We start from the raw sequence: 25,602 nt of genomic DNA on the forward strand, positions 1-25,602 counted from the left end.
ATATATTTAACCGGTGAAATTATATTATGTGAATATTGACACACCCCATTCATCATTACTTCCACAATATTTGCACAGAGTCATTTTAAATACCTTAGTTCATATAAATAATCCACAGATTTTACTCAAGGGTGTCTTCTTGAGATGTAAAGACCATTAAGAATGTAAAATAGACAAAAAGAGAGATTCAGGTAACACTTGCAAGTATACCAGCTGCTCCTCAAATTCATTGTTCCTGTCAGTCCATATTCCGATAACTTTTAATTTTTTTTAACTTAACTGTAGTTGCAAAGTCTGGTTTTAAGAGAAATATTTTTTTTTAAACTATTTAATTGAGTCATACAGCTTGCATACAGGCCCTTTGGCCCAACTGACCCATGCCGACCAAGATGGCCTGTCTAAGCTAGTCCATTCTGCTCATGCCTGGCCCATATCCCTCTAAACCTTTCCTATCCATGTTCCAACTTAGTGTCATAGAGCATGGAAACAGGCCCTTTGGCCCAACTCGCCCATGTTGACCATAATGCCCCATCTGCACGAGTCCCACCTGCCTATGTTTGGCCCATATCCTTTCCCATCCATCTACATGTCCAAATGTCTTTTAAAAGTTGTACGGGAATCGTGGTCGGCGTGGACTCGGTGGGCCGAAGGGCCTATTTCCAAGCTGTATCTCTAAAACTAAACTCACAATCAATCACAATCACAATCATACTTTATTAGCCAAGTATGTTTTGCAACATACGAGGAATTTCATTTGCCATACAGTCATAACAATAAAAAGAAACGGGATACACAAAAAAACATTTTAACATGAACATCCACCACAGCGACTACTCCACATTCCTCACTGTGATGGAAGGTGAAAAAAAGTTCAATCTCTCCCTTCTTTGTCCTCCAGCGGTATAATTGAAAATAAACTAAACAATCAGGTCATTTGGTCTTCTCCGTCAGTTTTTTTACCTGAACCGCTGACATTATTTCATCAACAATGGTTTGCACAGTGACCTGAAACTTATTTTTGATTTTTTTAAGGAGGGACATGGAGATTAATTTATTGACCTCCAAGTTGGAAGATGAACAGTCTCTGAACACCACGTTACATAGGAAGCTGAAAGAGCATCAGGTATGGAGAGGACTAATCTCATACATGCAATCAGAACATGGTCTATTCTTGCCAATAACCGATGGAGATAAATTTTAAGGTATCACAAAATGCTGGAGTAACTCAGCAGGTCAGGCAGCATCTAGGAGAGAGGGAATGGGTGACGTTTCGGGTCGAGACCCTTCTTCAGACTGATGTCAGGGGGGCGGGACAAAGAAAGGATATAGGTGGAGACAGGAAGACAGTGGGAGAACTGGGAAGGGGAGGGGGGAGGGGGGGAAAGAGAGAGACAGAGGAACTATCTAAAGTTGGAGAAGTCAATGTTCATACCGTTGGGCTGCAAGCTGCCCAAGCGAAATATGAGGTGCTGTTCCTCCAATTTCCGGTGGGCCTCACTATGGCACTGGAGGAGGCCCATGACAGAAAGGTCAGACTGAGAGTGGGAGGGGGAGTTGAAGTGCTCAGCCACCGGGAGATCAGGTTGGTTAAGGCGGACTGAGCGAAGGTGTTGAGTGAAACGATCGCCGAGCCTGCGTTTGGTCTCGCCGATGTAGAGATAAATTTTAAAGCAAATTGAAACAATGTAATACGTGTAAAGTTGGCTGATGACTCAAAGCTAGAATGTAAGGTTGGGAGTGTGATTAATTTTACCCTCATTTGCCAATAATGGCTGGAATGCTGGCACTGTACCTGCCCACTGTTCCCCTCCCCACCATTTCTTCTGTCAAAGACCAAAATCCTGTATTCCCAAAATCTTGCCAATTTAGTATATCTGAAGAGTGTATGATGTCTGAAGAAGGGTCTCGGCCCAAAACATCACCTATTCCTTCTCTGCAGAGATGCTGCCTGTCCCGCTGAGTTACTCATTTTAGCATTTTGTGTGTAAACCTTCAGTGTAAACCAGCATCTGTAGTTCCGTCCTACACACTGTTCCCTCAATTGACTTAAGATTGTTAGAATGATTCCATGGTATGCGTTGAATACAAATAACAAATACCTTGTGTGATACAAACTCAACCACAGCGGTCATTTGAAAAAGCAATAAAAATGTGCAAAGTAGTTTCATGATGCTGGTATAATTTGACTTTAAAATGCAGTTTTTGGAGTAAGAATAAAAAATACCCCAGAGATCTGTGTAACCCTTCTGATATTTTAAATGTGACTCTAAAGACTTGTAAAACTTGTACATCTTCATATGTAATGTTTCCGTTTAAGGCCACAGTTTAAGAATAAGGGGTAGGCTATTTAGAACGGAGATGAGGAAATACATTTTCAGTCAGAGAGTTGTAAATCTGTGGAATTCACTGCCTCAGAAGGCAGTGGAGGCCAAGTCTCTGAATGCATTCAAGAGAGAACTAGATAGAGCTCTTAAGGATAGCGGAGTCAGGGGGTATGGGGAGAAGGCAGGAACGGGGTACTGATTGAGAATGATCAGCCATGATCACATTGAATGGTGCTGCTGGCTCGAAGGGCCGAATGGCCTACTCCTGCACCTATTGTCTATTGTCTATTGTCTATTGTCTTTGCCTGAATGGCCAGAAGACTTTGAAGAGAAAGGCTTCTTTAATTTGTTAATTTTGTATGAGCTTACCATTATTAAACTAAAATTCTGATTCAAAGAAAAGACCAAAATCACACATTCCCGAAATCTTGCCAACTTAGTATATCTGAAGAGTATATCATTAATCTGTCTGAAGAAGGATCTCGACCCGAAACATCACCCTTTTCCTTTTCTCCAGAGATGCTGCCTGACCCGCTGAGTTACTCCAGTATGTGTGCCTATCTTCCATTTAAACCAGCGTTCCTTCCGACACAGAATTCATATGTATCATTGGTTTTAAATTTAGAAAGGGGATAGAGAGATATTAAACACTAATGCATGTGTTTCTGTTTGTAGTCCCGAATTGAAGAGCTGGAAGAGGAGCTTGAGGGAGAACGGGCGATGAGAGCCAAGGTAAAACTACATCCGATTGCTGCTTCGTGCAAAAATCTCTCATGATATTTTAGATTTTAGATTTAGAGATACAGCGCGGAAACAGGCTCTTCGGCCCACCGAGTCCGCGACGCCCAGCGATCCCTGCACATTAACACTATCCTACACACACTAGGGGAATTTTTAAAAAACATTTTACCCAGTCAATTAACCTACATACCTGTACGTCTTTGGAGTGTGGGAGGAAACCGAAGATCTCGGAGAAAACCCACGCAGGTCACGGGGAGAACGTACAAACTGCGTACAGACGGCACCCATAGTCAGGCTCGAACCTGAGTCTCCGGCACTGCATTCGCTGTAAGGCAGCAACTCTACCGCTGTGCCACCGTGCCGCCGGTGAACCAGTCTGTAATAGTTCAGCTTACTTTAGAGACACAACACTGAAACAGGCCCTGCGGCCCACCGAGTCCTCGTCGACCATCCATCACCCGTTCACACTAGTTCTGTGTTATCCCACTTTCTCATCCACTCCCTGCCACACTAGGGGCAATTTACAGAGGGCCAATTAACCGACAAACCCGCATGTCTATGGGATGTGGGGAAGAAACCGGAGCACCCGGAGGAACCCCACACGGTCACTGTGTAAACGTGCAAACTCCACTTCAGACAGCACCTGAGGTCAGGATTGAACCTGGGTCTCTGGCACTGGGAGGCAGCGGCTCTACCAGCTGTGCCATTGTGCTGCCCAAGTCATGTCTACGGTAACACTTCGTTAATCATGAACACCATGGCCAGGGTACATCTGAAAACATGTTTTTCTCATTATCTTTATGCCGGATCACACGGCCAGATGCCGACCGCAGCTAAAATGGTGAAGAACCAAATAGAAATTTTAGAGGTGGGGTAAAGGGTTATTGTTAGGATATATCATGCCATATCTTGGTGCAGACGTCATGGGGTCAAGCCCTTTGTTGGTGAAGACACTTGGGAGATGCTGGAGCAAAGGTCTTGAAGCAAACTCAGGGTGAGAAGGGAAGTGAGAAGGAGAAAAACCATTTGGGAATGTGATCATCATCAATGGCCTCATGAACCAGCTTCCTAATAATCCACCATCTCCTCCATGGAGTTAGAAGAATCCTACCCTGAAGACCGCCACCATAGCCGTGCTTGTTGCCTCAGCATTTGCCTGCCCCATCATCTTGCACCACGTGGCTTCCAGGTCCGTTTCCACATCTCCCAGTTTGGACCCAACTCGGATTTCAGGTACCCAGTCTGAAGAAGGATCTCGACTCAAAACATCACTGATCCAGGTTCTCCAAAGTTACTGCATGACCCACTAAATTACTCCAGCGTTCTGCGTCTTTCCCCATCAAATCTCCCTTGGTAGAAAATGATATCTGATAACAGCCGGGATAATCTTTACTGTTCTTGGTTTAAGTGGTAGTGTTTGGTTTCAAATGGCGTTCCTCCAATCCATGCAGGTTGAGAAGCAGAGAGCCGAGTATGCCCGTGACTTGGAGGAACTCAGTGACAGACTGGAAGAAGCTGGTGGAGCCACAGTGTCTCAGGTAACTTCAGGGGCAAGTGGAGGGATTTCAATCCGAGCACTTTCCATCGGTGCTTCTTATCATCGTGTCTGCATGTACGTTTATCTTCAATTGGAGCAGGGAAGAGTTGTTTACTTTAGTTTGGTTTAGAGGTACGGCATGTGAGCAGGCCCTTCGGCCCACCAATTCCACACAGACCAGCAATTAGTTCAACACTACACATTAGGGACAATTTACTGAAGCCAATTAACCTGCGAACCTGCATGTCTTTGGAATATGGGAGGAAACCGGAGCACCCGGGGAAAACCCACACGGTCACAGGGAGAACATGCAAACTCTGCACAGACAGCACCTAAAGTCTAGACCGAACACGGGCTTCTGGCTCTTTGCGGCAGCAATTCTACCGCTGCGCCACTGTGGCGCCCAGTTGCCGTATCCCTGCTTCACCCTTTCTCCACCTTCACATTGAAAAGACCCAGGAGGAAGGCAGCATCCTGAGATGTTGCTGTCGGATTGGTTGTATGTATTGTCATATGTATTGAGGTACAGTGAAAAGCTTTTGTTTGCGTGCTGTCCAGTCAGCGGAAAGACTATATGTTAACACAATCGTGGATTGCACAGATACAGGATAAAGGGAACAATATTTAGCCCAGTTAATGTCCTCAGTTAAACATTGTCCGATTAAACTTAGTTCAAAGGCCTCCACAGATTCCACAGATTCACCACCCAGGTTAGATCATCCATGAGAGAGAGAGCTGGATAGAGCTCTTAAGGATAGCGGAGTCAGGGGGTATGGGGAGAAGGCAGGAACGGGGTACTGATTGAGAATGATCAGCCATGATCACATTGAATGGCGGTGCTGGCTCGAAGGGCCGAATGGCCTCCTCCTGCACCTATTGTCTATTGTCTATGAGTGAATAGCACAGTAGACTTGATGGGCTGCATGGCCTAATTCTGCTCCTCGGACTTATGAACCCTCTGGCTAAAGAAACTGTTCCTCACACTTTAAAATTATTGGCAAATTCTTCAGGTTGTTCAGCGCAAGAAAGCAATTAAGGAATCTTTTTTTTTTGCTTTGGTAAGTTGCAGACAGTGCTTTCTCTTGTGTATCACAAAAAGCTGGAGTAACTCAGCGGGTCAGGCAGCATCTCAGGAGAGAAGGATTGGGTGACGTTTCGGGTCAAGACCCTTCTTCAGTCTGATGTCAGGGGAGGGGGCGGGTCCCGCCCCCTCCTCTGACATCAGACTGAAGAAGGGTCTCGACCCGAAACGAAACGTCATCCACTCCTTCTCTCCTGAGATGCTGCCTGACCCGCTGAGTTACTCCAACATTTTTGTGATACCTTCGATTTGTACCAGCATCTGCAGTTATTTTCCTACACAACAATGCTTTCTCTTGTGAGTGTTTGTTTGTTGGTAGGGGGAGGGGTTGTGGAAATCACCTTGTTCCCTCTGTCCCCCACAGATTGAGATGAACAAAAAGCGGGAAACGGAACTTCTGAAACTGCGACGTGAGCTGGAGGAGTCGGCACTGCAGTCTGAGGCCACCTCCGCGGCGTTCAGGAAGAAGCACACCGACTCCTTGGCTGAGCTGACGGAGCACATCGAGAACCTGCAGAGGGTCAAGGGCAAGCTGGAGAAGGACAAGCAGGTCATGAAATCCGAGATCGACGATCTCAGCAGCAACACGGAGACCCTGCAGAAAGCCAAGGTAACGGACCTCACCAGGGCCCACCACAGTTTAAGAATAAGGGCTAGGCCATTTGGGACGGAGATGAGGGAAAAACTTTTTCGCTCAGAGAGTTGTAAATGTGGGGAATTCTCTGCCTCAGAAGGCGGTGGATGCCAATTCTCTGGATGCTTTCAAGAGAGAGTTAGATAGAGCTCTTAATGATAGCGGAGGGGATATGGGGAGAGGGTGAATTTAGATTTTTTAGATTTAGAGATACAGTGCGGAAACAGGCACTTCGGCCCACCGAGTCCGCGCCGCCCAGCGATCCCCGCACATTAACACTATCCTACACAGACTAGGGACAATTTTTACATTTACCCAGTCAATTAACCTACCTACCTGTACGTCTTTGGAGTGTGGGAGGAAACCGAAGATCTCGGATAAAACCCATGCAGGTAACGGGGAGAACGTACAAACTCCGTACAGACGGCGCCCGTAGTCAGGATCGAACCTGAGTCTCCGGCGCTGCATTCGCTGTAAGGCAGCAACTCTACCACTGCGCCACCGTGCCGCCCAATACCATGATCACATTGAATGGCGGTGCTGGCTCGAAGGGCCGAGTGGTCTACTCCTGCACCTACTGCCTATTGTCTATTGTCTAACGTGAAAAATACCCTGAACCCAGGCTCACCGCAATGGTTTGCTAAAGCTAAACACAGTACATCTGGGCCATTCTTTGGAAAGTGAACCAAAATGTCACACACGTGACCAGACATCATCACATAAAGTAAAACATTAAATGATTATTGTAAGAGATTAATCTTATTTATTGCTATTTTCCTACCTACAGAACCAAAATGCATGTCTTTTTTAAAATTCACAGAGTTTGTAAGATGAAACTGAGTTATGAAAAAAATTGCTTCCGTGTGAGGTCACACACGTGACCAGTCCTATTTGACCTCTGACCCTAAACAAACATTGTCAGCATCTATAATACTAAAACTCTCGTTTGTTATCTTGTTTGTGACTGAACTTCAGCCAAAACGGTACACGATAGCGCGACAATTTTAGGCCCACCTTACTCACCATTGTCACTTTAGTGATAATGCAAGTAGTTTTATTGAAATCGGTGTTATATTTTTAAAGTTATTCACATTTTAAAGTTTAAAAGGAGGGGAGGGGGAGGGGAGGAGGGAGGAGGGAGGGGCGAAGGGGGGAGTGGGGGAGAAGGGAGAGGGGAGGGGGGTGGTTGAGGAGAGAGGGGAGGTGGGGAGGACAGGGTGCTGCACCAATGCAGGAGAGGTTTGGGCCCAACTTTGTCTAGTAACTTTGTCTAGTAACTTTGTCTAGTACTTTGTCTAGTACTGTTACTTTGTCTAGTAACATATAAAACATATAAAAATTTCACTTGATAAGCTTCGACATATATAAGTCATTTATACAGTACAAAACAATATACCTGTAATGCTTTCAGAAGTAAAAGAGATGTATTCCACAATTTTTCATATTCTTGGTCACACACGTGACTAAGAATGGCCCATATAGTCAACATGATTTTCAGCATTCTCAATTATACCTCAAGATGCAATGCACCAAGTTAGGTCTGAAGAAGGGTCCAGACCCAAAACGTCCTCTCTCTATTCTTTCTTCAGGTGCTGTGGACCCTTTACAAAACAATTTATGTTTTGCTCAAGATTCCAGCATCTGCGGTTCCTTACGTCCTCAAGTTTGATCTGATATGGCACTAAATTATCAATCAAGTTCAGAGAAATTCCAAGTAATATTGATTTTATTTAGAGATGCAGCACGTAAACAGACCCTTTGGCCCACCGAGTCCACGCTGACCAGCGATCCCCAATCCCCAATCCCCGTAAACGAGCACTATCCTACAGACTAGACAATTTACAATTTTTACCAAAGCCAATTTGCCTACAAACCTGTACGAATCTGGAGCGTGGGAAGAAACCGGCGCCCCTGGAAAAAACCCACGCAGTCACAGGGAGAACGTACAATCTCCATCCAGACACCACCTGTAGTTAGGGTCTGGGGTCTCTAGCACTCCAAGGCAGCAACTCTACCGCTGCAACATCATGCCACCCCTGAACTGTGATGATTTATCAGGGCCATAGAACTGCTCTTTCTAATATTGGTTTTACACATTAAAAACACAATGTACAAAGAACCTTACATCTCCCTTTGATCCAGCTCCTTCTAGCATTGATGTTTGATGATTTTATAATCTTCATCTCCGCGGAAAGATATGGTCAGAATGTGAAATTAACTGTAACTTTACGGGTCTTTCATCGAGATTCAGAGAAGTTCCAGACAATTCTAGCCTTAGTGGGAGTACAGAGAAGGTTCACCAGATTGATCCCTGGGATGGCAGGACTTTCATATGAAGAAAGACTGGATAGACTAGGCTTATACTCCCTCTCTCTCTGTTCCCGAGAATTGTGATATTTCCTTTGTTGTACTAAATGGTAAAAGCCTTTTCGATGATAAATGACCATTGTGCTCCTCTGTGTGCAGCTGGGCGCAGACATGCATGTTCGAAAGCTGGAAGACAACTTAGCAGAGGCCGTTGCCAAGTATTCCGAAATTGAAAGAAACATGACTGAAGTTAATACTGTGAAGACCAGGTTATCAGGTATCAGATAATTTGCCTCTCCTCCCTACGTCTGCAACTGTCGCAGTCATAGACGTTTGCAAAGCGGAAAATAACCTCCCTTAATTAATATTCTTAATTAATTAAGAATTAAGAATCAAACCTTAATGTGCCGCCAATCAGAATTAGTTTAACTTTCGCACTTGCGATAACGCTTTGATTTGAAACCAGTTTCATTGACAATGAAAAAACATCTGTAAAATATAAGCAATATCTTTTTTTTTTTAATGCAATTTATCCCGCTATATTCTCCAGTGCTTGGAATTTAATGTATTTATGATTTATTTTCTGTAACCTAGTTTCCTATTTCTTTTACCTTGGGCTGATGTCCAATTTGGCTATGCTCTGTTGCTCTGCTACACTGTGTCTCTTTGTCTTACAATTTTAATGCAGTGAGTGCCTTCACGTCCTGACATTGCTAGACCTGGTGGATTCTATTCACCTAGTTTTCCGAGTTAAAGTACAATATAGACCAGAAATTATTCTGAAAGACTTTGTATGATTTCCTTTTGGTTACTATCTTGATTGTCCAGTTGAGTGCAACTCTTACTTTTGAGACAGAAGAGTGGTTTAAGTTTTAGTATAATAATAACAAGAGCACAATAGTCAAGATTGTGCCTCTGAAACATGTTTATTCTGGTACATGGATAGGACAGGGTTAGATATGGGCCAAACGCAGGCAGGTGGGACTAGTGTAGATGCGACATGTTGGTTGGTGTGGGCAAGTAGGGCTGATGAGACTGCTTCCATGCTGTAAGACTCTATGGTCTGAAGAGACTTTTGTACAGGCATGAGGGAGGATATGCAGGGAATGGAGGGATATGGATTATATCACTTCCATCACAGTGAGGAGGTGACTGGAGGAGACTCACTGTGATGGATGTTTATTTTTGTTTGATTGTGTGTGTGTGTTATTGCTTATTTTTATTGCTCTTGTTGTTGGACTGTGGGTAATCTTTCATTTCACTGCACATTTATGTGTATGTGACAAATAAACTTGACTTGACTTGACTAGCTAAAAGTTGGTCTTGCCATCATGTTCGGCACAGACTTTGTGGGCCTAAGGGCCTGTTCTTGTACTGTGCAGTTCTATGTTCCTAAATGCCACTTTTGCATCTGCCTCCACCATCGCCCGCTACATTGTGCAGGAATCTCCGTGAAGGATCGATACACTTTTCCTTGCAGGTGTTGCCAATGGCTCGAAGGGCCGAATGGCCTCCTCCTGCACCTATTGTCTATTGTAACTTTTAACCTTAAGTAAATGCAGAAAGGAAACAGTGAAGTGCACACAATTTACAGCAAAAAAAAGGTTGCTGATTATTTTTCTGCCTTTCTTTCTTGACCAGCTGAGAACAGTGAGTTGAGTCGTGGATATGAGGAAGCCCAGAGTAAACTGAACCAGCTGATCAGAACCAAAACTACCCTCAGTACACAAGTTGAGGAATTCAAGAGGCATATGGAAGAAGAGACACGGGTGAGACTTATTTTATTTAGTGCGTTGAATGTTTAGTTGGATGGGGCACACTGCATAGTTAACGCCATTTCCAATCTTCCAATCTTCAGTCCAGAAGTTTAGCAGTGGTGGGTCTAGCCAATGCCAAGCACGACATGGACCTGACGAAGGAACAACTGGAGGAAGAGCAAGAAAGCAAAGCTGAACTGCAACGACTGGTTTCTAAACTAAACAGTGAAGTGACAACATGGAGGACCAAGTATGAGACCGATGCCATTCAGAAGACAGAGGAACTGGAAGAGACAAAGTGAGTAATTCTTCCTTAAGTGAGTAAAGAAGATTGATTAACGTCCACGGATATTGTTACAGAGCTCTCCCAGAACATTTCCTGAGAAAAATGTTCCCAGGATAGTGTTCCATGCAACACGCAAATTGGAGGAACAGCACCTCAAATTTTGCTTATGAAATCAAGTAGCCAAATATTATTAGTTTTGCCCATGTTCCCATTGAGTCACTGGGTGTTATATTATCACACACATTCAAACAGACTAAATACCTTCCAAAACACACAAAGTGCTTGAGGATCTTTAGATGGCGATAGAATTGCTGCCTCACAGTGCCAGACAATAGACAATAGGGATCTCGACCCGAAACGTCACCCATTCCTTCTCTCCCGAGATGCTGCCTGACCTGCTGAGTTACTCCAGCATTTTGTGAATAAATCGATTTGTACCAGCATCTGCAGTTATTTTCTTACGTCTCTTGTGTCTGCCTTGATCTTGAGACTTTTGAGATACAGTGTGGAAATAGGCTTTACTGCCCATTCGGCCCTTCCAGCCAGCACCACCATTCAATGTGATCATGGCTGATCATTCTCAATCAGTACCCCGTTCCTGCCTTCTCCCCATACCCCCTGACTCCGCTATCCTTAAGAGCTCTATCTAGCTCTCTCTTGAATGCATTCAGAGAATTGGCCTCCACTGCCTTCTGAGGCAGAGAATTCCACAGATTTACAACTCTCTGACTGAAAAAGTCTTTCCTCATCTCCGTTCCAAATGGCCTACCCCTTATTCTTAAACTGTGGCCCCTGGTTCTGGATTCCCCCAACATTGGGAACATGTTTCCTGCCTCTAACGTGTCCAACCCCTTAATAATCTTATATGTGCTGAGATAAGATCCCCTCTCATCCTTCTAAATTCAAGTGTATTCCAGAGACCCGGGTTTGATTCGTAACTGTATGGAGTTTGTACATTCTCCCTCTGACCACATAGGTTTCTCCCGGATGCTCCGGTTTCCACCCACATTCCAAAGATGTTTGTAGGTTAATTGGCATCCATAAATTGTCTTCACTGTGTAGGATAGAACAAGTGTATGGGTGATTGCTGGTCGGCACAAACTCTGTGGGCCGATGGGCCTATTTCCACACTGCGTCTCTCAAACTAAAAAATGAAAACTCAGTGGTTCAGGCGGCATCTGGGGATGGAATGGACAGGCGATGTTTTGGGTTGGGATCCTTCTTCACACCTGAAACTGTCTATCTCCTTCCTGACATGCTGTGTCGTTGAGATGTTGAGTTCCTCCAGCACTTTGTGTTAGGCTCAAGTTTCCAGCACCTGCAGTCTCTTGTGTCTCGATTTATTCACAAAATGCTGGAGTAACTCAGCAGGTCAGGCAGCATCTTGGGAGAGAAGGAATGGGTGACGTTTCGGGTCGAGACCCTTCATCAGTCTGAAGAGGGGTCTCGACCCGAAACGTCACCCATTCCTTCTCTCCCGAGATGCTGCCTGACCTGCTGAGTTACTCCAGCATTTTGTGAATAAATCGATTTGTACCGGCATCTGCAGTTATTTTCTTATGTCTCTTGTGTTTCCCTTGATCTTGAGACTTTTGAGATACAGTGTGGAAATAGGCTTTACTGCCCACTGAGCTCACGCCGACCAACAATCATCCCGTACACTAGCACTTTCCTGCACACAAGGGCCAATTTACAGAAGCCAATTAGCCAACAAACCTATACGTCTTTGGGAAGTGGGAGGACACTGGAGCACTTGGAGAAAACCTACGCGGTCACGGGGAGAACGTACAAATTCCGTACAGACAACACCCGTGGTCAGGATCAAACCTGGGTCTCCGGCGTTGTAAGGCAGCAACTGTACCGCTGCGCCACCGTGCTGCCCTCTATCTATTTTGCCCTGGCTAACATCTTACACCACCTTCTGGTTAACAGGAGAAAGCTGGCCGCTCGGTTGCAGGAGGCTGAGGAAGCTGCTGAGGCTGCACAAGCCCGAGCAGCCAGCCTGGAGAAGTCCAAGCAGAGACTCACAGGGGAGGTGGAAGACTTATCCATTGAGCTGGAAAAGGTAATGAGACATTGGCTGCTACTCGTCCTTGAAATATGCAGTGAAAAATGCAATTGATTCCTTCTGCCCAACAGATTAAATACAGATCACCTCAGATTGATTGGTTGGCAGATACAGCATGGAAACAGGCCCTACACCCGCCCATCGATCACCCGTTCACACTAGTTCTCTGTTATCCCATTTTCCCATCCACTCCAGGGGCAATTAACTAACAAACCTGCACGCCTTTGGGCTGTAGGAGGGAAACCTGAGCACCCAAAGGAAACCCACCTGGTCACAGGGAGAACGTGCAAACTCCACACAGACGGCACCTGAGGTTGGGGTTGAATCCGGGTCTCTGGCGCCGCGAGGCAGCAGTTCTACCCGCTGCGCCACTGTGTAGACCTGGAGTGAAATATTTTATTACCAGGGAAAAAAAACAAAAGGGCATTTAATCAGTGTAAAAAAAGACATTTTTAAAAGGTATGTTCTTTGATTTTCATGAAATAATCATGCAAATAATCGAGAATTGTTTTGAAAAAAAGATCTCTTGATTGAGTGGCCTGTTTGGAGGTTGCATGGTAAAATCTCCAGGAGTATATCAAATCAGAATCAACACCTTCACAGGGTCACACACAATGGGTTCACTGGCTCAAGACATAAGTCAGAAGAGCAGTATTAGGCCATTCGGCCCATCGAGTCTGCAAACGGCTGAACTATTTGTCCCCTCGCAACCCCATTCTCCTGCCTTCTCCCTGTAACCTCAAGAGCTTAGCAACAAGTTAAATGGCCCTCCAGTTTCCCAACCAATGCACTCTGGATGTACATTTGAACAAGTTCAGATGAAATAGAAGCCCTATTTCTGAGGGTATTTCTGCAGGGGGTGTAATACCTGCCATCTTTTCCGATTATTCTCAGTCAAACGCTGCTGCAGCACTTCTGGACAAAAAGCAACGATCCTTTGACAAAATGCTTTCAGAATGGCAGCAGAAGTATGAGGAAATACAGGTTGAACTTGACAGCTCGCAGAAGGAGTGCCGGACCTACGTGACGGAAGTCTTCAAACTGAAGACAAGCTATGAGGAGATTATTGAGCACCTCGTGGTTGTGAAGAAAGATAATAAAAATCTTCAAGGTAATCATTTATTATAAACCGTCTCGTGGCAGAGAAGAGCAAGCAAATATTTCGATCTGCTTTAAATGAGTCTTTCTGCAGAACACATTTCAATTGAAGCTTTCGCAATATACAATGTTACGCACGCACACACATCTCGCACACACACACATTCACACGCATGTGCTCACATACACGCAAACGCACGCTTGCACACGCACACACACACACACAATTAAATCATTATATAACCTCAGATAGAAGGATAGATAATGAGTGGTGATGGGTGTTTAGTTTAATTTAGTTTAGTGATACAGCGCGGAAACAGGCCCTTTGGCCCTTCAGTGCACCGAGTCCATGCCAACCAATGATCAACCATGCCCTACACACTTGCGGCAATTTACGGAAGCCAATCAACGTACAAACCTGCACCCCCTTGGAATGTGGGAGGAAATTGCAGCACCCAGAGAAAACCTGTCATGGGGAGAACGTACAAACTCTGCACAGATGGCACCCGTAGTCAGCATCAAACCCGGTCTCTGAGGCTGTAAAGGCAGCAACTCTACCACTGAGCCACTGTGCACACGATCAAATGGTGCAAAACATTGCAGCAAAACGCATCGTGCTGGAGGGACTCCACGGGGCAGGCAGCATTTGCGGAGAGAATCGACAGGCAATGGACAGGCAATGTCTTGCATCGGTACATTGGAAGAAGGATCCCCAATCCGAAACGTCTTCTGACCATCACCCTCCACACATGCTCCCTCTTCTCCCCTCGCCCATCGGGCAAAGGTTATTGAAGTGTGAAAATGCACACTTCCAGACCCAGAGACAGTTTCTTCCCAGCTGTTATCAGGCAACTTAACCACCCAACCCCATCTAGAGAGCAGACAAAATGTGTAAGAAGGAACTGCAGATGCTGGTTTAAACCAAAGATTGACACAAAAAGCTGGAGTAAATCAGTGGGCAGGCAGCATTTCTGCAGAGAGGAATTGGTGACGTTTCGGGTTGAGACCCTTCTTCAGATCCTTCACACCCTTCTAGAGAACAGTCCTGAACTACTATCTATCTCAATGGAGTCCCTCTGACTATCTTTGATCGGACTTTACTGGTTTTATCTTGCACTAAACGTTATTCATGTTATTCCCTTTATAATGTATCTGTACACTGTGGATAGCTCGATTGTAATCATGTATTTTCTGACCATCTTTCAATTGTATGATCATCTTTATTGTCTAATCATCTTTCCGCTGACTAGTTAGCACGCAACTAACATTTTTCATTGCACCTTGGTACATGTGACAATAAACTAAACTCAACCCAACCCACTGAGGTCCTCCAGCAGTTTGAGTGTTGCTCAAGATATCAGCATCTGCAGTTCTTTGTGTCTCTATGAAATCAGAGTTTGAATCAGTTTAGGTTACCTCGCACAGATAATGGGCGCTGAACTCTCAGGTATATCAGTGCTCAATCCTGATCAATGAAGCTTCAGAAAGAAGCGGAAGTCTGAATTGTCCTGTTGCTGACAGATGTTTCCAAAATGGAGACAGATGAATTGCAGATGCCGGAATCTTGAGGAAAATATAAAGGAGGAACTCCACAGGTCAGGTAGCAATCGTAGAGGTAAATGGGCAGGCAACGTTTTGGTTGGAATCCTTCAGCAGAGAAGTCCAAAAGCCTGATCTCACCTGTAGTTATCTTGATATAAATGGTCATTGGACTCTGATTTCACTGTATAATTTTGTGTGATCCTTCAGATGAGATTAAGGAGCTGGTTGATCAACTCTCAGAAGGTGGGAAGAGTGTGCACGAGCTGATGAAACTAAAGAAGAAGCTGGAAATTGAAAAGGACGAACTGCAACTGGCTCTGGAAGAGGCTGAAAGTTTGCTGGAGGTAATGGAGTTTGATTCAGTGAATGGCTCTCAGATTAAGCATTGATTCATAATAAAGATGTGGACATCATTGCGTGGAATCATTATCTCTGTGACGTAGGCTGCACAATGTCCAAGGCAAACACTCAGTGAAGCTTTCACATTGTGATTTAAGGTATCACAAAATGCTGGAGTAACTCAGCAGGTCAGGCAGCATCTAGGAGAGAGGGAATGGGTGACGTTTCGGGTCGAGACTGATGTCGGGGGGGGGACAAAGAAGGGATATAGGCGGAGACAGGAAGACTGTAGGAGAACGGGGAAGGGGGAGGGGAAGAGAGGGACAGAGGAACTATCTCAAGTTGGAGAAGTCAATGTTCATACCGCTGGGCTGTAGGCCGCCATTCCCTCTCTCCTAGATGCTGCCTGACCTGCTGAGTTACTCCAGCATTTTGTGATACCTTCGATTTGTACCGGCATCTGCAGCTATTTTCCTACACATTGTGATTTAGTTTATTTTAAGCCAAGTGCATGCCAGGTCACATCATGCGGATGGCTCGATTGTAATCATGTCTAGTCTTTCGTCTGACTCGTTAGCACACCACATGACAATAAACTAACTAAACGTTCTCCAGAGATGCTGCCTGACCCACACTTTGTGTCCTTTTGTGTAAACCAGCATCTCCAGTTCCTTGTCTCTGCATGCAACATTGTCCCTGTTCCTTGTTGCTGCATGCAACAACTAAGTCCCTGTGATTTTGCCTTGCATTCGCACTGAGGGCATAACCTAAATCACATATCACTAATTCTGAGTCCAGAATCAGAATCAGAATCTCATGGAATTGCTCAGACGGGACTAGCATGGAGACAATGGGCTGAAAGGCCACCTTCTGTTGCAGTAAATAAGTACATTGTCTGCTTTGTGTGAGGAACAGTCTTTAATTCTTTTTTTATTAAGAGGGTTTTGTTGGAGAGCTACAAAAATCATACGAAGAACATCTCTGAAATCTTTAAATTTCTGGCTTTTTCTTTTTACTTGTCTCTTTTTGGGAATTTCCTTGAAACATGTGTTTTGTTATGTTTGTAGGTCCTGCATTTAAGATAATACATGACCAGTTTGTACTTTGTTGAGTGGACTTATTTGGTTTCTTTACCTGTAGACAGAGGAGGCTAAGGTGGTTCGGGTTCAGCTGGAACTGGCACAGGTGAAGGCGGACATCGAGAGGAGAATCCATGAGAAGGAAGAGGAATTTGAAATCACCAGGTCTGCAGGATGATAAGATTATTTTAATTTTATACATTTTATTGAGTATGCCTTATCTACAGTCTTAGTTGTCTAGATACTTAGATACTTATTTGATCCTGACCTTTGGTGCTCTCTGCGTGGAGTTTGCACGTTCTCGCCTGTGACCGTGTGGATTTCCTCCAGGTGCTTCTGGTTTCCTCCAATATCCCCCAAAACATATGTAGGTTAATTGGCTTCTGTAAATCGCCCCTCGTGTGTCGGGAGGGAATAGCATAGAACGTTGCACTCAGTGGGCTGAAGGGCCTGTTTCCGTGCTGCATCTCTAAATCAAACTGCACTAAACTGTCATCATGATTGCAGCAGCATCCATTTCATACTTGGCCCTCTTCAGTTCAGCCAAAACTGAACACAACTCTTAGCAATATCATTGTTCTCTGCTTTGCATTCTTGTTCCAATAGAGGACACCTCAATAGGGGCTCCATAGTTTGCGGTTCTGTGCCACATATGCAGATGACGTCTTCAGTGTCTATAATAACCCCACTTCTTGAGAGTTGCTTTACAACGATCAGTACCAGCTCTCAGTCTGTTGAGGCATTTCCATTCAGCCCAGCTTGATTCGGTACCGGGAGGAAGTTCTTCTTTAGCACTTATAGACATGGATGTTGTTGATGGGAGATTGGCTAGTCCCTTTGAGAACATTGGGTGTAGACGCCACTGTAATATTTCACCGGGAAGTAAGAAACTCATGCTTCAAATGGCACCTTCTCCAATGAACTTGCAGAAAGAACCACCAGCGTGCCATTGAATCGCTGCAGGCCAGCTTAGATGTTGAATCGAAGGGCCGTGCTGAGGCTCTCAGGCTGAAGAAGAAGATGGAGTCCGATGTGAACGAGATGGAGATCCAGCTGGAGCATGCAAACAAGAACAATGCAGAGTTGGTCAAGACCCTGAAGAAACTCCAGCAGCAACTCAAGGTAGATACGAGCTGGAAGTATTTTCTTTCAAGGGAATACTCAGACATGTCTTTCCAGAGAAGCTAATGAGATATAGATAGTGCAGTTGGTCAGGACCTTTTTCCCCAGGGTGCAAAATTTCAAGGACTAGAGGGGGACATTTTCAAGAGGTGCGGGCAGGTTTTATTACACAAAGGGTGATGGGTGTAAGGACCAGAAGGCACAGCCTCAGAACAAAAGGATGCACCTTTAGAAAGAGATGAGGAGGAATTTCTGTAGTCAGTGGGTGGTGAATCAGTGGATTTCATTGCCACAGGTGGCTGTGGAGGTCGTCAATGGGTATTTTTAAGGCAGAGAAGGATTAAGGGTAAGGGGGAGAAGGCAGGAGAATGGGGTTGAGAGGGAACGATAGTTTAGCCAATGTAAAATTGTCCCTAGTGTGTGTGGGATAGTGTTAATGTGTGGGGATCGCTGGTTGATGTGGACTTGGTGGGCCGAAGGGCCTATTTCCACGCTGTATTGCTAAATCAAAAAATTGAAACTAAAAATTCGCAAGCAAAATTTGATTTGAAGCTATTAAGAACAATATTTGTGGCAGTGAGGCTGCTTTAAGGGATTGAGGGAGGAATTTCAAAACTTAGGCCCAAGTAAAATTTAAAGCCTGTCTGCTCGTGATGGAGCAGTGGAAATAAGGAACGCAAAGTTAGCCAGGGTCAGAAGATCACAGTGCACGGTGCACATGAGTTTTGGGCTGGAAGTGGTTCAGAAATTAGGGAGGTGTGGGAGTGAAGAGTAGGGTTGCCAACTTTCTCACTCCCAAATAAGGGACAAAAGGTGACTTCACTGACCTGCGCCCCACATGACCTCACCCAGCCAGCGGCCCTGTGTTCCCGCTCCATCAATGGCGGCCGCCCAGGCCGGGAGGCAGGTTGCCAGGCAACCTCCATTAGGTGGTGCCCTTGCCTCTGGGCCTACACTGTCTGGGCCTACAGCGGCCCCTGGGCCTACAGTGTCTGGGCCTACAGTGTGTGGGCCTACAGTGTGTGGGCCTACAGTGTCCGGGCCTACAGTGTCTGGGCCTACAGTGTCTGGGCCTACAGTGTGTGGGCCTACAGTGTCTGGGCCTACAGTGTCCGAGCCCCCCCCCCCCCCCCCCGTACGGGACAAACCAATTTAGCACTATATACGGGATGTCCCAGCTAATACAGGACAGTTGGCAACCCTAGTGGAGAGATTTGGTGGTGATTTTCAATTCAAGGCGTTGGCAGTCTCTCTTGTGACAGAACAAAATGGTCTTCTTGCCCCTCAGGAAACACAGGCTCAAATGGACGAGGACATTCGGCGTCATGAGGAACTGCGAGAACAGTTCAACCTGTCGGAGCGCCGCATCAGCCTCCTGCAGACGGAGCTGGAGGAACACCGCAACACGCTGGAATCTAGTGAGCGCTCCCGCAAGCTCACCGAGCAGGAACTGGTGGAAGTCAGCGAGCGCTACAATGAACTCAACGTGCAGGTAAATGCAAGTACTGCGAGTAAATGTGGTGAGAGCTGATCAAAAATTAACATTGCCATCACCCACACATGAAAGCAGAGGAAAATGATTTGAAAATTTCGTGTGGAGGGAGCAGAATCAGGCCATTCGGCCCGTCGAGTCTACTCCGCCATTTAATCATAGCTGATCTATCTCTCCATCCTAACCCCGTTCTCCTGCCTTCTCCCCATAACCCCTGACACCCGCACTAATCAAGAATCTATCTATCACTGCCTTAAAATATCCATTGACTTGGCCTCCACAGCCGTCTGTGGCAGTGAATTGCACAGATTAACCACCCTCTGACTATAGATTTATGTTGATATAACTTGAAAGAGGATCTGGTTTGAACGCATTATTGGCTTCATCATTATTTTTCCTCTCTGCTTAAATCTGCCCTTTAGCTGCTGGAGGAGAGAGTTGAGGCAGGTACGATCACAACGTGTAGCAACGTGTAGGACAGGCATCTAGATCGGACAGGTTTAGAGGGACATGGGCCAAACGCAGGCAGGTGGCAGTAGGGATAAGTTTCCATGCTGTAATTCCATGACTCTATATGGGCTGTAACTGAAGAGGCTTTTCATGGTGTCTAGAGCATACTGACCTGCAGTGATAGATGGTTTACATGTTGTGTCTCAGCTCTCAGGTTAATTGCAGCAAATGCAGTCATCTTCCTTGTGTAGGGACTGCTGCCCTTCAGAGTAGTTTATGATTCACTGCAGCTTGCCTCTGCGCAACACTCATCTTCTTGGACTTCTCACGGAATTGAGAATGACTTACCTGAAGCCCAGTTCCGTGGGGTCCAAAGTGGCTGATGTGCACATTGCAGGCACTTCTGGTGCATGGACATGAGGTTCTCAGCACCGTAATGAACTGTCCTTCTCCACTTTGAGTAGTCATGGATAGGTGACGTTTTGGTCGAGCCCCTTCTTCAGAATTATGAAGATTAGCTCCACTCCCCTGCAAGGTTTGCTGGAGGTGAGGCTGTGATAAGAAAGATTAGAACCAGTGCACTAGCCTTGTTTGATACCGATCTCCACTACGAATGGTGTAAGAAAATAACTGCAAATGCTGGTACAAATCGAAGATATTTATTTCACAAAGTGCTGGAGTAACTCAGCAGGTCAGGCAGTATCTCAGGAGAGAAGGAATGGGTGACCTTTCGGGTCGAGACCCTTCTTCAGACTGATGTCAGGGGGGCGGGACAAAGGAAGGATATAGGTGGAGACAGGAAGATAGAGGGAGAACTGGGAAGGGGAGGGGAAACATAGAAACATAGAAAATAGGTGTGTATCAATAGAGACATAGAAACATAGAAAGATAGAAAGTAGGTGCAGGAGTAGGCCATTCGGCCCTTCGAGCCTGCACCGCCATTCAATATGATCATGGCTGATCATCCAACTCAGTATCCTGTACCTGCCTTCTCTCCATACCCCCTGATCCCTTTAGCCACAAGGGCCACATCTAACTCCCTCTTAAATATAGCCAATGAACTGGCCTCAACTACCTTCTATGGCAGAGAATTCCACAGATTCACCACTCTCTTTGTGAAAAAAAACGTTCTCATCTCGGTCCTAAAAGACTTCCCCCTTATCCTTAAACTGTGACCCCCTTGTTCTGGACTTCCCCAACATCGGGAACAATCTTCCTGCATCTAGCCTGTCCAACCCCTTAAGAGAGGGACAGAGGAACTATCTAAAGTTGGAGAAGTCAATGTTCTAAAAACTTCTCGACCTTTAAAAGACATTTGGACAGATATATGGATCGGAAGAATTTGGAGCTATCGGCCAAATCTAGTCAAATAGGACTAGCCAAACCGGCCAACTAGGCCAGCTGTACAGCTCTATGATCCATTCAATTCATGGTTTCTATGCCATTGTGAAGCAAGCGTAAGATGGAGGTGGATTTCTGAGGTGAGTATTCTTGTGTCCCTCCTGATCAGTGACCTGTGCAACATAGCAAAATATTGGCCAGGAGTCTGGAATGCTGTGTGTGAACAAAGGTGATGAGAAAACACTCTTCTCAAGCAATTTAAATTGGACAGAATAAATTGCCTTCAAACTTTCAATGTTCTTTCCCCTTCAGAATAGCACCTTGCTGGTGTACAAACGTAAACTAGAAGGGGATCTCCAGTCACTCACCAATGCACACGAGGAAATGATTCACGAATTCCGATCTGCTGACGAGAAGGCCAAGAAGGCCATGAGTGATGTAAGTTCAGTCTCAAACACAATATAGATACTCTTGCTAAATAGTTGTGCATCATTCATTTCACTCAGCCAACATTATTCATAAACTAATCAATTTTTGGTTTAATTTCCATTCACCCAAGAAATCATTATGCTTTTAATTTGAAATTACTGCCTCTGGCCCTTATTTTATAATGTTAATGATAAGTTACATTAAATATGAAAAATTAATATTTCAAAAATTGGTATTGAATAGTTTCTTGCCTGGATGTGTACGTGGGTTGAATTTACACCCACTTTGTGGTGCACATTTTGAAATTTTTATATTATTAATATTAAAAGCGTCTAACAAGCACAAAAGCCATTTAACCAAAGGTTGATGATATATTTTGACCGGAGTGGATTCGAAGTCCACCACGAGCAGTTACCTGAATGTCCTCCCTTTCTTCTTTGTCCAGGCCACCCGCATGGCCGAGGAACTGCGGCAAGAACAGGAACACTGCATGCACTTGGAGAAGATCAAGAAGAACTTTGAGATCACCATCAAGGATTTGCAGGGGAAACTGGAGGAAGCTGAGCAAATGGCCCTGAAGGGTGGACGAAGAATCATCCAGAAACTGGAGTCAAAGGTGAGGAGAGCAAAGCGGACGGGCGGGTGTCGGGAGGCAAAGGATGACCTCAGAAAATGGTCAGTTCCTCACTGCCCCAAGATCATTTCACTGCACATCGAGTATGTGTATGTGACAAATAAATTTGACTTGACTTGATCATGTACATAAATCAGAGGTGCAGAATTAGGCCATTCGGCCCATTGGATCTACTCTGACATTCAATCATGGCTGATCCATCTTTCCCTCTTAACCCCATTCTCCTGCCTTCTCCCCATAACCCTTGACACCCTTACTAATCAAGAATCTGTCAATCTAGTATAAGAAAATAACTGCAGATGCTGGTACAAATCGAAGGTATTTATTCACAAAATGCTGGAGTAACTCAGCAGGTCAGGCAGCATCTCAGGAGAGAAGGAATGGGCAACGTTTTGGGCCGAGACCCTTCTTCAGACTGATTTGTCAGAAGATTTTTCAGAAGAATCTGTCAATCTCTGCCTTAAAAATAACCAATGCCTTGGCCTCCACAGCCATCTGTGGCAATGAATTTTATAGATTCACCAGCACCAAAGATGAGATTCCCCGGTGAACATTACATTACTTTAAGAGTCTTACGTCAATCGATGTTATCTTTTACTCTAAGAAAAAATAAATTCAAGGTGAGAGGGGCAAGATTTAATAAGAATGTAGGGGGTAATTTTTTCCACACAGAGGCTGGTGGGTAAATGGAGCGAACTACCTGAGGAGGTAGTTGAGTTACACAACTACAATAGCATTTAAAAGATACTTGGACTGGCACATGGATAGGAAAGGTTTAGAGGGATACGGGCCAAATTTGGCCAAATGGGACTAGTTGTGATGGGGCACTTTGGTCAGCTTGGACGGGTTGGGATGAAGGGCCTATTTCTATTCTGTGTGACTCCATGGTCCATGAAGAAGATTCTGTTGGGTTAATAGTTTCACAGAACGTGCAGTGCAAGTTGATTTTCATCCATTAATTCGAAGGTATGATCACTTTAAGTCATAGAAATGGCTAATGCTTGCACATGAGTTGTGAAAGATTGATTGGAATATACAGCATGAAAACAGGCCCTTCAGCCCATGCTGACCATCGATCGACCATTCACACTAGTTCTACGTTATCCCACTTTCTCAAACACTCCCTACACACTAGTGGCAATTTACAAATGCCAATCAACCTAAAACCTACGTGTTTGGGATATGGGAGGAAACCGGAGCACCTCCAGGAAACTCACACAGTCACATTGAGAACGTGCAAACTCCACACAGTCAGCACCCGAGGTCAGGATTGAACCTGGGTCTCTGGTGCTGTGAGGCAGCGGCTCTACCAGTTGCCCCACTCTGTCATCTTTGCAAGCTTTCCTTTTTGTTCTGATTAGCAATTACATAGAAAATAGGTGCAGGAATAGGCCATTTGGCCCTTCGAGCCAGCACCGCCATTCAATGTGATCATGGCTGATCATCCACAATCAGTACCCCGTTCCTGCCTTCTCCCCATATCCCTTGATTCCACTAGCCCTAAGAGCTCTATCTAACTCTCTTTTGAATGCATCCAGTGAATCAGCCTCCACTGCCTTCTGAGGCAGAGAATTCCACAGATTCACAACTCTGGGCGAAAAGGTTTTTCCTCATCTCAGTTCTAAATGGCCTACCCCTTATTCTTAAACTGTGGCCCCTAATTCTGGACTCCCCCAATATTGGGAACATGTTTCCTGCATCTAGCGTGTCCAATCACCTTAATAATTTTATATGTTTCTATAAGATCCCCTCGCATCCTTCTAAATTCCAGTGAATACAAGCCCAGTCGTTCCATTCTTTCATCATATGACAGTCCCGCCATCCCGGGAATTAACCTCGTGAACCTACGCTGCAATCCCTCAATAGCAAGAATGTCCTTCCTCAAATTAAATGCCGTTCAGTTACAAAGTCATGGAAACATGTGATCACTAAATTGTGTTTTTGCTACAATCTAGATCAAGGAAATGGAGTCTGAGCTAGACACAGAGCAGAAACGCCATGTGGAGACAGTGAAAAATCTGCGTAAGAATGAGCGCCGACTGAAGGAGCTGATCTTCCAAACCGACGAAGATCACAAGACTAACCAACACATGCAGGAACTGGTTGAGAAACTGCAGGCCAAGCTGAAGTACTACAAAAGGCAGATTGAAGAGTCTGTAAGTCATCTGCACATCCCTGACCTTGGAACTGGGTTTAGAAAAGCAAGCTCTTCTGAATGTCCTCAGTCTGAATGTCCTTCCTCAAGTCCCTCCTTCCACTTAATTCTTTACAGAACATTGTTAAAGCCTATTCCTTTGTACAGGCTTGATCCTCCTTCATAGCTCCCCCTCACGCGACATTGAAAAGCTTTTTTCCTGCATGCTATCCAGTCAGCAGAAAGACAATAATGATTACAATCAATCCATCCATGTATACAAATGCAGGACAAAGGGGAATAATGTTTACTGCAAGATAAAGATACAGGACGATTGAGACAGTACAGTAAATCCCACAACACTGACTTTAGACTCTGGAGACACAGTGTGGAAACAGGCCCTTCGGCCCCCTGAGTCCATGCCACCAGCAATCACCCCATACACTAGCACTACCCAACACAAAGAATTGTCCATCCTAATGCCAACTGATTTGGACATTAATCTCTCACACCCATCTGAAGGCCCAGTGGTCACTGTTCCAAACAAAAGACACCAGCTAGAAAAGAGCCAGTAAATATCAGTTGATTGGATCAATATTCACTGCTTCTAAGTGCTTATCGAAGTGCTTATGTGTAGTGATAGGTGCTGAACTGTATACAAAAAATATTTTCACTGTACCTCGGCACATGTGACAAATACAGTGTCATTAAACCAAGGGTTCCCAACCTGGGGTAAATTCCGCCTACTATTATGGTTATTTGAATAAAATAATAATGTTAAAAACAGTATTTTAAAATTTCCCCTTTGTCGGTTGCTTTATTATGGTAGAAGTGTAAACTCAAATTACTGAACAAAGCAGGGTGGGGGGGTAAATTTACTTTCGAAACATTGCCAGGGGTGAACGGGATGAAAAATGTTGGGAACCCCTGCGTGATTAAACCATTGTTTCTCTTTACCTCCTCTTTCCCAGGAGGAACAGGCTAACCAAAGTCTGACAAAGTACAGGAAGACCGTGCATGATTTGGACGATGCCGAGGAGAGAGCAGGAATGGCAGAGTGCGCCCTGAACAAACTCCGCACCAGGAACCGCGTCTCCGCCAGCAAAAGTTTCAGCACCGTCGAGGTCATCCAGGTGTCCTCCAAATCCACCACCGAGGAGTAGGAACAACCTTGCCCCGTCTCGGCCGGCAGCCCCAACTTTAGTCA

At 45.1% G+C, this 25,602-nt stretch overlaps 1 protein-coding gene across 1 annotated transcript in view; it reads left to right on the forward strand.

Moving 5' to 3' along the window:
• Positions 1-25,602, forward strand: part of LOC144603867 (myosin-16-like) — a 73,722-nt gene extending 48,120 nt beyond the window's left edge. The window contains exons 27-43 of the mRNA XM_078417639.1: positions 1,033-1,123; positions 3,000-3,056; positions 4,517-4,603; positions 6,048-6,293; positions 8,784-8,901; positions 10,266-10,393; positions 10,483-10,679; positions 12,600-12,732; positions 13,630-13,846; positions 15,583-15,719; positions 16,855-16,958; positions 17,723-17,915; positions 19,204-19,407; positions 21,511-21,636; positions 22,073-22,243; positions 24,217-24,417; positions 25,367-25,602. Coding sequence (XP_078273765.1) covers positions 1,033-1,123; positions 3,000-3,056; positions 4,517-4,603; positions 6,048-6,293; positions 8,784-8,901; positions 10,266-10,393; positions 10,483-10,679; positions 12,600-12,732; positions 13,630-13,846; positions 15,583-15,719; positions 16,855-16,958; positions 17,723-17,915; positions 19,204-19,407; positions 21,511-21,636; positions 22,073-22,243; positions 24,217-24,417; positions 25,367-25,558 — 2,602 coding nt within the window. The 3' untranslated portion in view covers positions 25,559-25,602. The remainder of the gene's footprint in view (positions 1-1,032; positions 1,124-2,999; positions 3,057-4,516; positions 4,604-6,047; positions 6,294-8,783; positions 8,902-10,265; positions 10,394-10,482; positions 10,680-12,599; positions 12,733-13,629; positions 13,847-15,582; positions 15,720-16,854; positions 16,959-17,722; positions 17,916-19,203; positions 19,408-21,510; positions 21,637-22,072; positions 22,244-24,216; positions 24,418-25,366) is intronic.

The sequence above is a fragment of the Rhinoraja longicauda genome, chromosome 21 (genome assembly GCF_053455715.1).
Source record: "Rhinoraja longicauda isolate Sanriku21f chromosome 21, sRhiLon1.1, whole genome shotgun sequence".
Classification (NCBI taxonomy): Eukaryota; Metazoa; Chordata; class Chondrichthyes; order Rajiformes; family Arhynchobatidae; genus Rhinoraja; species Rhinoraja longicauda.